Source organism: Myotis brandtii, unplaced genomic scaffold (assembly GCF_000412655.1).
Source record: "Myotis brandtii unplaced genomic scaffold, ASM41265v1 scaffold964, whole genome shotgun sequence".
Lineage (NCBI taxonomy): Eukaryota > Metazoa > Chordata > Mammalia > Chiroptera > Vespertilionidae > Myotis > Myotis brandtii.
Window position 1 is genome coordinate 164,504 of NW_005371989.1, and position 12,265 is coordinate 176,768.

At 39.7% G+C, this 12,265-nt stretch overlaps 1 protein-coding gene across 1 annotated transcript in view; it reads right to left on the reverse strand.

The window, feature by feature from the left end:
- Positions 1 to 12,265, reverse strand: part of LOC102262069 (zinc finger protein 14-like) — a 48,852-nt gene that overhangs the window by 11,319 nt on the left and 25,268 nt on the right. Inside the window, 2 exon segments of the mRNA XM_014533308.1 lie at positions 613 to 664; positions 870 to 996. Of these exon segments, the coding sequence (XP_014388794.1) occupies positions 613 to 664; positions 870 to 996 (179 nt within the window).

Sequence of the window (12,265 nt, forward strand, 5' to 3'; positions counted from 1 at the left end):
AGTACTTAGCTATTTAAAAAAATGAATCTTGCCATTTGCAACACCATAGATAAACCTAAAGGCTATTATGCTGAGTGAAACAAGTCAGACAAAGACAAATACTATATGGTTTCACTTATATGTGGAATCTATAAAAACAAAACAGGTAAAGAAAAACATAAACAGACTCATAGAAACAGAGATCAAAGGGATGATTATCAGAGGGGAGGGAGTAGGGGGAATAAGTGAAAAAAGTAAAGTCAGGAATAGGGTGATAAATTTAATAGTGGAAGATAATTACTAGAATTAGTGGGGAGATTGTGTTATAAGGTATAAAAATGTTAAATTACTATATTGTCACCCGAAACTAATATAACAAATATAGTATGTATACCAACTATAGTTAAACTTAAAATATAGCAAAAAAGTGATATTCATGTATAGGATTTATTAATGCTGTTTCCATGTAAACTAGTTTGCAAACACTGAGTATTTATGTCATATATAAGAAAGTAATTTGTTAATTTTTTAAGACTAAATTTGAAGCAAGGGTTGCTTTGGTTGCTTCTTTGGAAAATTTTGTAGCATAACAGGTTTCTCATGTGAGGCAGTGCTTTCTGTTGTGTGACTCACTTTTGTTTTCTTCCCTGGTTTTCTTCAATGTCATGATCTTCCCATTTTTTACCTAAAGAAGCAGACCCAGAAAATTGGTTTCAACGTATTAGAAATTATACAAAAATTAGTAGATTCTATTTCTATGATGAGCTGTGACCATGCTCAGTTTATTTACCAATGTCCTCCTTTCTCACATTACCATCTTAGGACAATGTTGATGGGTAAGAAACACTTGTTCTCTAATTGAAAAAGTGAAGGAAAGTCACCATCCTTACCTAAGAAGGCCAAGTTCCTGAAGGTTTCCCTCATCACATCTCTGTGGAGCTTTTTCTGTGAAGGATTCAGTAAGGCCCACTCCTCCTGGGTGAAGTTCACAGCCACATCTTCAAAGGCCACCGAGTCCTAAAACACCCCAATATGTGTCCATTAGGATGAGTGAGACTGACAGCACTGAACACTCAGATTCCATTTATAGGAAGGTTATATATGATTCTCCCATTTCCAAACACCTCATCTATGACTCTATCATCAAAAATTTACTCTCTATCCCCACACTCACTTCCTTATACATTTAACACCATCATAAACACATGGAAATTATCAACGTATTTTTACTGTAACCACATTACATATTTTTTAAATGGCAGGGGTTCAAATACTTTGGGGAAATGACAAAAATGCTATACAAATTAAACAAATATTATCATTTTCAGACCATCAATACCTTGTGAAAAAATTCATCTTTTTTTATTCACTATTTATAAGACTCCATAAAACAAGGTCATATCTGCATGAGGTTTCAGTAGAAGAACTGGAAACTTTTTCTTCTACTCCCATTACCAAAACCAAAGAGTCCAAGAGGCTTGTGGAATTTCAATTTTTAACAAAGCCTAGCTGGTCATACATACTGCCTTAAAGTCCTTCATTAGAAGAACAGACATAGCTCACTTTAACTTTGCTTTCCTGTGCGTGGCAGTTATTGCGTTTTCATCAATTGAGACAATTATGTAGAATTAAAATGCATGACAGCCCTAGCTGGTTTGGCTGAGTGGGTAGAGCGTCAGCCTGTGGACTGAAGGGTCCCAGGTTCAATTCCAGTCAAGGGCATATGCCTGAGTTGCAGGCTTTATCCCCAGTAGTGGGTGTGCAGGAGGTGGCCTCTCTCATCATTGATGTTTCTCTCTCTCCCTCCCCCTAGCCTCTCTCATCATTGATGTTTCTCTCTCTCTCCCCCTCTCTCTCTTTCTCTCTCCCTCCGTCCCTCCCCCCCTCCCTCCCTCCCCACTCCCTTCCTCTCTGAAATCAATAAAAGAATACTTAAAAAAAAAAAGCAGCACGAGAAAAGCAGTTAGTTGCCTACAAGGGAGCACCCATAAGACTGTCAGCTGATTTCTCAACAGATGGGATTGGCACAAAATACCCAGTAAAGCTATCATTTAGAATCGCAGGACAGATAAAGAGCTTCCCAGACAAGAAAAAGCTAAAGGAGTTCATCACCACCAAAACCAGTATCATAAGACCACCAAAACCAGTATCATAAGAAACACTAGAGGCCCGATGCACAAAATTCACGCAGGGGTAGGCCCTCGCAGCCCAAGCTTCCTCAGCCCTGGCAGTCGCCCCAGCTGCCGCCTCAGCCCTCACAGCCCCGGCTTCGTTCGGAAGGTTGTCCGGATGATCGTTCGGATGTTCAGACGTTCGGTAGATTTACATATTATGCTTTTATTATTATAGATTAAAGAGTATTTGTTAAGAAGGAAAAAAAGATTTAAAATATGAATGGCCATAAAAAAGAATAAATCTTATCATTTGCGACAGCATGGACGGACCTAGAATGGTATTATGTTAAGTGAAACAAGTCAGACAGAGAAAGATAAGTAGCATATGATTTCACTTCTATGTGGAATCTAAAGAATAATATAAACAAGCTAACGAAAAAAGACTTATACAGAGAACAGACTGATGATTTTGTCAGAGGGGAGGCAGAAGAGGAACTGTGTGAAAAATGTAAAGGATTGAGAATTACAGTTTGTAGTTATAAAACAGTCATGGGATATAAAGTACAGCATAGTAAATAGTAATATTATAACAACAATGTATGGTAGCAGGTGGGTACTAGGAATATTAGGGGGAATACTTTGTAAAGTATATGATTAACTATTATGCTGTACACCTGAAACTAATACAAAATAATATTGAATGTGAACTGTAATTTTAAATTTTTTTAATTAAAAAAAATTAACATAATAATCTAGAAGTGATTAAAACTGACTGAGAATAGCTAGAGTAAGAACACAGGAGTGTAGCAGGATATATGGCAAGGGCTCTTCTTATGTTAGTTTCTTATATGAGGAATTTAATTATACTAGGAATATTAGGGGGAATACTTTGTAAAGTATATGATTAACTATTATGCTGTACACCTGAAACTAATACAAAATAATATTGAATGTGAACTGTAATTTTAAATTTTTTTAATTAAAAAAATTAACAGAATAATCTAGAAGTGATTAAAACTGGCTGAGAATAGCTAGAGTAAGAACACAGGAGTGGAGCAGGATATATGGGCAAGGGGTCTTCTTATGTTAGTTTCTTATATGAGGAATTTAATTAACCTTCCAATGCACTATTAAACAAAAAAAGAAATTTATATATATCATATTTCACTATACTTAATCATTATTTTTGCTTTTTAGAATTAATTTTAAATACAGAATACCATTTCAAGATTTAATGCTTTAAACATTAATGGATATAAAACTGAAAGCCATCAAATATTTTCAAATCCCTTTCCTTTCTTTTTTTCTTTTTTATTGAATTTATTGGTGACACTGGTTAACAAACTTATACAGGTTCCAAGTGTGCAATTTTGTAACACTTCATCTATACACTATATTTTGTGTTCAGCATCAAATCCCTTTCTGATAAAAAATTAATTTTAAATACAGAATACCATTTCAAGATTTAATGCTTTAAACATTAATGGATATAAAACTGAAAGCCATCAAATATTTTCAAATCCCTTTCCTTTCTTTTTTTCTTTATTGAATTTATTGGTGACACTGGTTAACAAACATACAGGTTCCAGGTGTGCACTATACACTATATTTTGTGTTCAGCATCAAATCCCTTTCTGATAAAAAGGACAAGATGCGTTATGATCAGTCTAGTCTGTCCCTCACTATATTGCACACAGGGGATATTTTCAGGAATCAGAATGTATTATAATGCCTAAGGGGTTTGGAATTAAGCCCTGAAATGAATTAGAAAATTTAGACTTCCATAAATTTTGAGGTGTTTTCTTCCTATCAATGAATATAAAAATGCAATTGTGTTTTTCCCAATAGCCATTGAAATAGGTAATCATCTGCCTTAGGAATGATATTGCCTTTCCAAAGTAAAAATTCTCTAGAGACATGGACATACAAACACTGACCAAAAAGCAGAAAAAAAGAAACCCTGAGAATTTTAAAACATCCATCTCACATCTTAACTTTTCTTGCTAAAGGGAATCAAAATTCTACTTGGTTCCATAATTATCTTTCCTTATGCACAGGGTATTTCTCATTCAAATTACATATTAAAAGCCCAAATGCTACTGAACACTAGAATTAAAGGGCTGCAATATTCACTGTTGAAAGAAATCCAAAGGAAGGAAACACAAATATTGCAATCAAGACAGATAAGCAGCCTGCTTTCCTACAGTTCAGGAAATCCACATTCAGAAATTTGAACATAATCGCAAGCCTAGGGTCCAGACACTCCTAGATTGAGACAGAACCTCTCGAGTGGGTCAGTCCCTGGGGAGGTGGGTGGAAAGGGACACCTGAGCAGCCCCAAGAATGAACTCTGGGAGCTCTACAACCCTCCCCTCTCCTGTAAGCATGGAAGCGCTCCCTCCCCAGGCTTCCATTCTCACAGAGAAGCAACTCTCAGCCTGATTCAGTTTAAGGTTCTGGCCCAAATGAACTCCCCAGTCATAAACCCTTTGTCTCCAAGACAGAAACCCTGATCTTTATAGCCTTTCTCCATGTGCACAAATTACTCTGAGTGCACCTACACGTGGATGCAAAACTCAAACATAAGATCTTTAAATGTCTAGGCCTAGGGAACCACACCACAACCTCAAAAAGGGCATCATCATTGCCTGCACCCCCTTATCCAGTTGTACTCCCCACCCCTCCCCCCCATCCTCCCTATCCCCTAGCTTTCTAGTTTTTCTCATGCAAAATATCCACAAATATAAATCTTTTAAAAAGAGAATTCCGTCGGTTGCTTCCAGCATGTGCAAACGATGGGTGCACGAATGGGTGGAGCAACAAAATCCATCTTTCTCCCTCTCCCTCTCTCTCTCTCCCTTCTTCTATCTCTAACTCAATTTTTTAATTAAAAAAAAAGAGCATTCCATTACTCTGTAAAAAGAGAGATAAACAATTAAAATAGTCTTTTTGAAATGTACCCCAGAGGACAAGTAGTTGATAATGAGGCTGTGACTCAAATGGGGATAGTTGGTCTTGGAAATGCCTGGAAGAAACTGGAAGTTTGGAGACTTATTGCCAGCCCTAGGTGGAGACAGGTCCAGGGGACAAGGTTTTGGATTTGAGACCCTGATTCACACAAAAATGAGAACTCGGGAGAAAATGGGCATTCCCTGAGGAAAAAGAGAAATCAGGGTCCCCACAAACCTCTCATGCACAAACCCCAGAGACTGAGTCACGATTGTCCTCCGATGACCCTCCCTGTGCCACGGCAACGTCTGGGGAGATGTGAGGCTGGGGGCTCAGAGCTTCCCGGAAAGAGAAGTAAATAGTACATTCGGTCCGCCTGCCTGCCCAGTCCCCACGCTGAATTCTGCAGGGGACTCCAGCTGCAGATCCTGGACTTGACCACCAGGAGGCCCGCTTCCGCCACAGCCAGTTCCAGCCAGCCCCTCGTCCCTGATTGCACACCAGCCCCTGGTCCCGCACACTCACCATTTCTAGGTTTCCTGAGTCCTGATACGATTCCCGTGAGCAGCACAGACCACAGCACAGCACAGACTGGGGAAGAGCCACCACAGACCATGAATTGTGGCTAAGTGGTCACCAGCTAGCCAGGAGCGTGGATGGAATGTCCTTACCTATGCGGTGCGTCCGCCCACCCACCTGTTTCAGCGGAGCTTCTGATTGAATAGAAATCCATACATAACCCAACTCCTGCCTGATTGACACCAGAAGGGATAAGGCGGGGTTCATTCAGCCAAACCAGCCGCCTCTTGGCACGTTTGACCATGGAGCTGACTCTACTGTGTTCGCCCAGCTCTTTGTGAACACAGGGGCACAGGCGTGCACAGAGAATTCCTGATTCAGTTTCCAAATGAAGGAACATGAGGGCAGGCAGGCCAGGCCACACTGGAACAGTGTCTTACGTCCAGAGGTCGGGGGCTTGGTGCAAGGCTGTCAGGCCACTGAGACCCTAGTTTAGAAACATGGACACAATGTGACCTCACTATCTGTAATAGAGTCTGGCTCTGTTTCAATCTCTGATGCTTCCCAACCTTGAGCTTTCCACCAATCCCTGCCCACCCACAGTCATTCTGTCCTTAAGAGAAATAATCCCAGAGCATTGGGCTCTGGTGGAAAGTTGGAATCCTGGAGCCCCAGCCTGGGTGGCCCTAACCACAGGGTGCGAGACGTGTTCATTACATTCTCACATGTATATTTCACACTAGAAGGAAATTTAATTCAGATCAGTTTTTGCCTGTTCCTAGAAAACTTTAAAATGTAAAAACAAAACAAAATTACAGTGACTATAGAAAGAAAGAGAACAATCTGTTAATAGCTGGGGACCAGCTCTGACAAAAACTGCTCACATTCTTTATGTCAGTTGCAACTTCAGATAACTTCCACCTGGCTATTTCCACTACTTTCCAAAAGAGAGAACAGCCATGCTCCATCTAACCCAGGAGCCTCCACCTCCTTTTTACACATGCACTTTTCTTTTTTTAAGATATGAAGGTATTAAATATATATATTTTTATTGATTTTAGAGAGGGAGAGACAGAAACATCAATGATGAGAGAATCATTGACTGGCTGCCTCTTGCACGCCCCCTCCTGGGAATCGAGCCGGAAGCCAGGGCACGTGCCCTTGACTGGAATCAAACCCAGGACCTTTCAGTCCGCAGACCGACAATCTATCCACTGAGCCAAACTGGCTAGGGCCACATGCACTTTCCAATCTACTGCCCACAGCCAATCCACAAGCGCCAACACTTTTTCCTTGTTGATTCTGCACATATCCCACCACTGGCCCCACTTGGCTTCTCCCACCCCTTGTCTATAGCTAAGATAAATTCTTTCAGAACGGCTTACATCTCTCTCCCCACTATCTGTAAAAATGCTCAACAACTCCAGGACATTGGACTACTGTCTTCTTACTTAGTCATGCTGCTGGTAGCTCAGATTTCAGGCCCCAGGACCTGGTCTTTTCTTGCTAGCAATGGCCTAATGAACCCTTTATTATGTTTAACTTTCAGCTGTAGAAGTTCAACATTTTTGTTTAATACAACTATAATATCCTTAAGGCAATTAATTCCCATTTTCAGTGATATAAGACACACAATAAATCATTATATAAATTAGGGATGCACTTGGAAATTCATTCCCGCCCTCCAGCTATATTGAGGTATAATTAACAAACATAATTATCTATATTTAAACGTTACAATGTGATGATTTGGAATAAATATACCAAATTGAATACTTGAAAATTTGCTTAGAGAGTGGATTAAACATTCTCATGGCACACATGAAAAATGTGAGGTATTAATCTGGAAACCCATATATGCCTAAGAGATTGGATTGCAAATTCTTTTTTTCAATTTATTGATTTTATTTATTTGTTTATTTTTAAATATATTTTTATTGATTTCAGAGAGGAAGGGAGATGGAGAGAGAGATAAAAACATCAATGATCAGCTGCCTCCTGCATGCCCCCTACTGGGGATTGAGCCCACAACCCGGGCATGTGCCCTTGACTGAAATCAAATCCAGGACCTTCATTCCGCAGGCTGACGCTCTATCCACTGAGCCAAACCAGCTAGGGTGAATTGCAAAGTTCTTAATGCATTTATTTATTTATATGAACTTTATTGAGATTATAATGCACATTCTATACACTGCACCCCTTAAAATATACAAAGGCAAGGGAGGCCGGGGCCTCCCTTCATTCCGTGCCTCCCCCTGGTGGTCAGCGCACGTCATAGCGAATGATCAAACCCCTGGTCTCCCGGTCAAACTCCCAAGGGGACACTTTGCATATTAGCCTTTTATCTATATACTAGAGGCCCGTTGCAGGAAAATTCCTGCAAGAATAGGGCTTCCTCAAGCCTATTCCTGCAAGAATAGGGCTTCCTGTGGCCGGAGCAAAGCAGAGAAGGGAGCGAAGCCTGCCTTGGCGGACTTTGCTCCCTTCTCTGCTGCCTCGCTCCCTCCCATGTCCGCTGCCTCAGCTCCGCTCCCACAGAGAAGGGAGCAAAGCCTACCTCGGCGGACTTTGCTCCCTTCTCTGCTGCCTCACTCCCTCCCATGTCCGCTGCCTCGGCTCCCTCCCTTCTCCACCACTTCGCTCCCTTCTGCAGCGCTTGGCTTCCTTCTACACTGTCTTCAGTCTTCACTCCGCACCTACATATGCAAATTAATCACCATCTTTGTTGGGTTAATTTGCATACTCATCCTGACTGGCTGGTGGGCATAGCAGAGTGACACCAATTTGCATGTTTCTCTTTTATTAGTGTAGAATCTAAACTGTAGATAGATGGTCTGATTGACTTCATCCACTCATTCAGCATAATTTTTTCAAAAGACATCCATGTTGTAGTATGTACTAATATCCATTCATTTTTAGGACCATTGTATGGATAAAACACATTGTTTATTCATCTATACATACCTAGGAGAGGAGTTGATGAGTCATATGGTTATCCTAGGTTCCATTTTTGAGGAACTGTCAGACTATTTTCCAAGTGCCTGAACCATTTGTGTAATGAAATATTTAAAGTGTTGATAGAGAAAAGTGTCCTTCCTTCATTGTTGAGCAATATTGTTCTTCAAAAGTGAGGGAGCAATAAAGACTTTCTTTATTGAAAGAAAATTAATATTGAGAGAATTAATATTGAGAGAATTTGTCACCAGTACACCTGCTTTGCAAGAAATGTAAAGTAAATTCTTCAAAAGGAGGGAAAATGATGAAAAAAGGGAGAGCATTTGAGAAGGGATCAATAAAGGGAAAGTAAAATCACTTAAACATTTTTTTTTATTAATCTTTGTTCAAAAATAATACTAGCAACAATATATATATATGGTAATTCTAGCTTATGGAAACTGAAGTGAATGACAGCAATATCATAAGACTCAGGGGAGGAAGAAATTGGAAAGACTGTTGTGAGGAATTTATACAATGGAAGTCGTATAGTGTTATTTCAAAGAGGACTTGGGTTGACTGTAACTATACACTGCAAATTCAATGGCAAGCCACCTATCTATCTATATAAAAGGCTAATATGCAAAGTGTCCCCTTGGGAGTTCGATCGCTCGCTATGATGTGCACTGACCACCAGGGGGCGGCACAGAACATGGCGGGTGATCAGTTGCGGCGGCAGGGTGCTGAGGGAGTGAGGGAAGGAGGAGGTGGGAGGTGGGGAATCTGATGGGCCCTGATCACTGGCCAGGCCTCGGGACCCTACCCATGCATGAATTTCATGCACTGGGCCTCTAGTAAAAAATAGAGACTTACAATTGATATATTAAAAAAAGAAGAGAAATGGAATCAGGTAAAGTACTCAAAGACAGAGAATTCAGAAAAAGATGGGAACCATGCATGATGCATGCACTGGGCCTCTAGTAAAAAATAGAGACTTACAATTGATATATTAAAAAAAGAAGAGAAATGGAATCAGGTAAAGTACTCAAAGACAGAGAATTCAGAAAAAGATGGGAATAAAGAACAAGAGCAACAAACAAAAAATACTAAAAATTATGGCATATATATATATTTTTTAAAAATATTTTTATTGATTTCAGGGAGGAAGGGAGAGGGAAAGATAGAAACATCAATAATGAGAGAGAATGACTGATAGGCTGCCTCCTGCACATCCCCCACCAGAATCGAACCCGGGACCCTTCAGTCCACAGGCTGAAGCTCTATCCACTGAGCCAAACCTGCTATGATAAAGAGGTCAAGTATTCAAGGAGATACAGTGCTCGTGTTCATGGATATAACAGTATAGTGGCAAAATACACCAGGGAAAAATGGATAGAACTGCAAGGAGAAACAGATGAGTCCATTATTATACTTAAGACTTAAACAGTTCTCTATTAATAATTACAACTACAACCAGAAAAGCCATAGTTGAGTTCTTTTTAAAATATACATATTTTTTTAAACTGATATTTTAGAGAGAGAGGAAGGAAAAGGGAAAGGGGGAGAAGAGATAGAACCCTCGATCAGCCGGCAACCCAGGCATGTGCCTTAACCGGGAATCGAACCAGCAACCTCTTCGTGACTGGGTTGATGCTCAACCACTGAGCCACAACTGGCCAGACTAGAAAAGCAACAGTTGAATTGAAGAGTGGCATCAAACAACTGGATTTAATTGAAAACTTTAATACTTAATCAAACAACAGCTGAATACACATTCTTTTCAAGTTCACATTGAAAATTCATGAGGACATAACACATTCTGGGACATGACACAGTAACACATCTGAAAGTATAGAAATCATACAAAATATGCTCTCAGACCACAAAGGCATTCATCTAGAAACTAATACCAGAAAGACATTGAAAAACATTCAAATCAATAAATATAGAAAAAAAAAAAAATATGCTCTCAGACCACAAAGGCATTCATCTAGAAACTAATACCAGAAAGACATTGAAAAACACTCAAATATTTGGAGTTTAAACACCACCAGGGTTTCTGCCTGATTATGTTCCCAGTTTGCAAACTCTAAGACCCTTGAGTAAATCTCTATAATTGACTTCCAAAAAAGGAGATTATCCAGTTAGAAGATAAAAAATAAAATCAAAAGGAATGAAGAAAGCTTACATGATTAGGTGACACCAGAAAAAGAAATAATATGCACATTATAAAAATCCCAGAGGAGAGAGAGTGATGGGTAAAAAGCTTACCTAAATAAATAATGGCGGAAACGTTCCCAAATGTTGTGAGAGAGATGGACATCCAAATACATAAAACTCAAAGATCCTGGAACAGATTGAATAATAAAAAAAAGACCCCACCAAGGTGTATTATAAGCAAATTACCCAAAATCAAAGACAAAGAGAATTTTGAGAGTAGGAAGGGGAAAGTGACACATCATTTACAAGGGAACCTCCATTTTTACGGATTTCTAAGCAGAAAACTGAGGACATGAGAGGGTGGCATGATATACTCCAAACATTGAAAGTAGTGCCAACCAAGAACACTGTACAATGCATATGAATTTACCACGATGTACACATTATCTTGCAGTTTTACTTGTCAATTATACCTCAATAAAGCTGGGGAGGGCGCAGAAAAAAAGGCAATAAAGCAAAGTGTTTGGATGGGCAAAAAAATAAAACAAAGAACACTGTACACAGCAAAGCTGTCCCTCAGAAATGAGTAGAAGAGAAAGACTTTTGCAAACAAATCTAAGCTGAGGGAGCTCATCACCACAGACCTGCTTTATAAGAAATGCTACTAGGATTTCAAACTGAAATGAAAAGATGCTAATCAGTAACATAAAAATATATAAAAGTACAAAATAAAATTAATTACTCAAAGAAAATAAAAATTGGTTGTTTGAAACTATAAACCAAATTGACAAACCTTTAGCTAGACTAAGAAAAAAAGAGAACAGATTCAAGTTAATAATATCAGAAATAAAAGGTTTCTGGGTCTAGGGCCTTATGTGGTGTAAACACAGCCTCCAGGTTGTGATAATCCACTGTGAGGTATTATTCATTCTTCCCAGGTTTAAGAACAAGCCAAATTCAGCTGTTATAAGAAATAATCACTGGGAATAATCACTTCTTCACTAATAAGTTTTATATGATTGTTTCAGTCTTTCAAGGCCCAATTTTTTTTTTTTTTTAAGGAACTGTTTTTGTGGGGTTTTTTAACATATATTTTTATTGATTTCAGAGAGGAAGAGAGAGGGAGAGAGAAACATCAATGATGAGAATCATTGATAGGCTGCCTCCTCCTGCACACCCCCTACTGGGGATCAAGCCCACAACTGCCTTCCCCTGCCGCAACCCGCCTCCTCTGCTGGGACCTGCCTCCTCCACACGAGGTGGCGGAGACACTGGGACCAGCCCTCCTCCGCGCTGCGCAGAGCCATGGGACCCCCAGGTTTCACTGTACGGAGTGGCCGCCAGGCCCCATCTCCGCTGTGCACACGGCCATCTTATGACAACAGTCGCGCTTGAGGGCTTGACGCCATCTAGGCTTTTATTAGTATAGATCAGTGGTTCTCAACCTTCCTAATGCCGAGACCCTTTAATACAGTTCCTCATGTTGTGGTGACCCCCAAGTTCAATGTTACAAACTGAACATAATTAAAGCATAGTGATTAATCACAAAAACAGTATGTAATTATATATGTGTTTTCCGATGGTCTTAGGCGACCCCTGTGAAAGGGTCG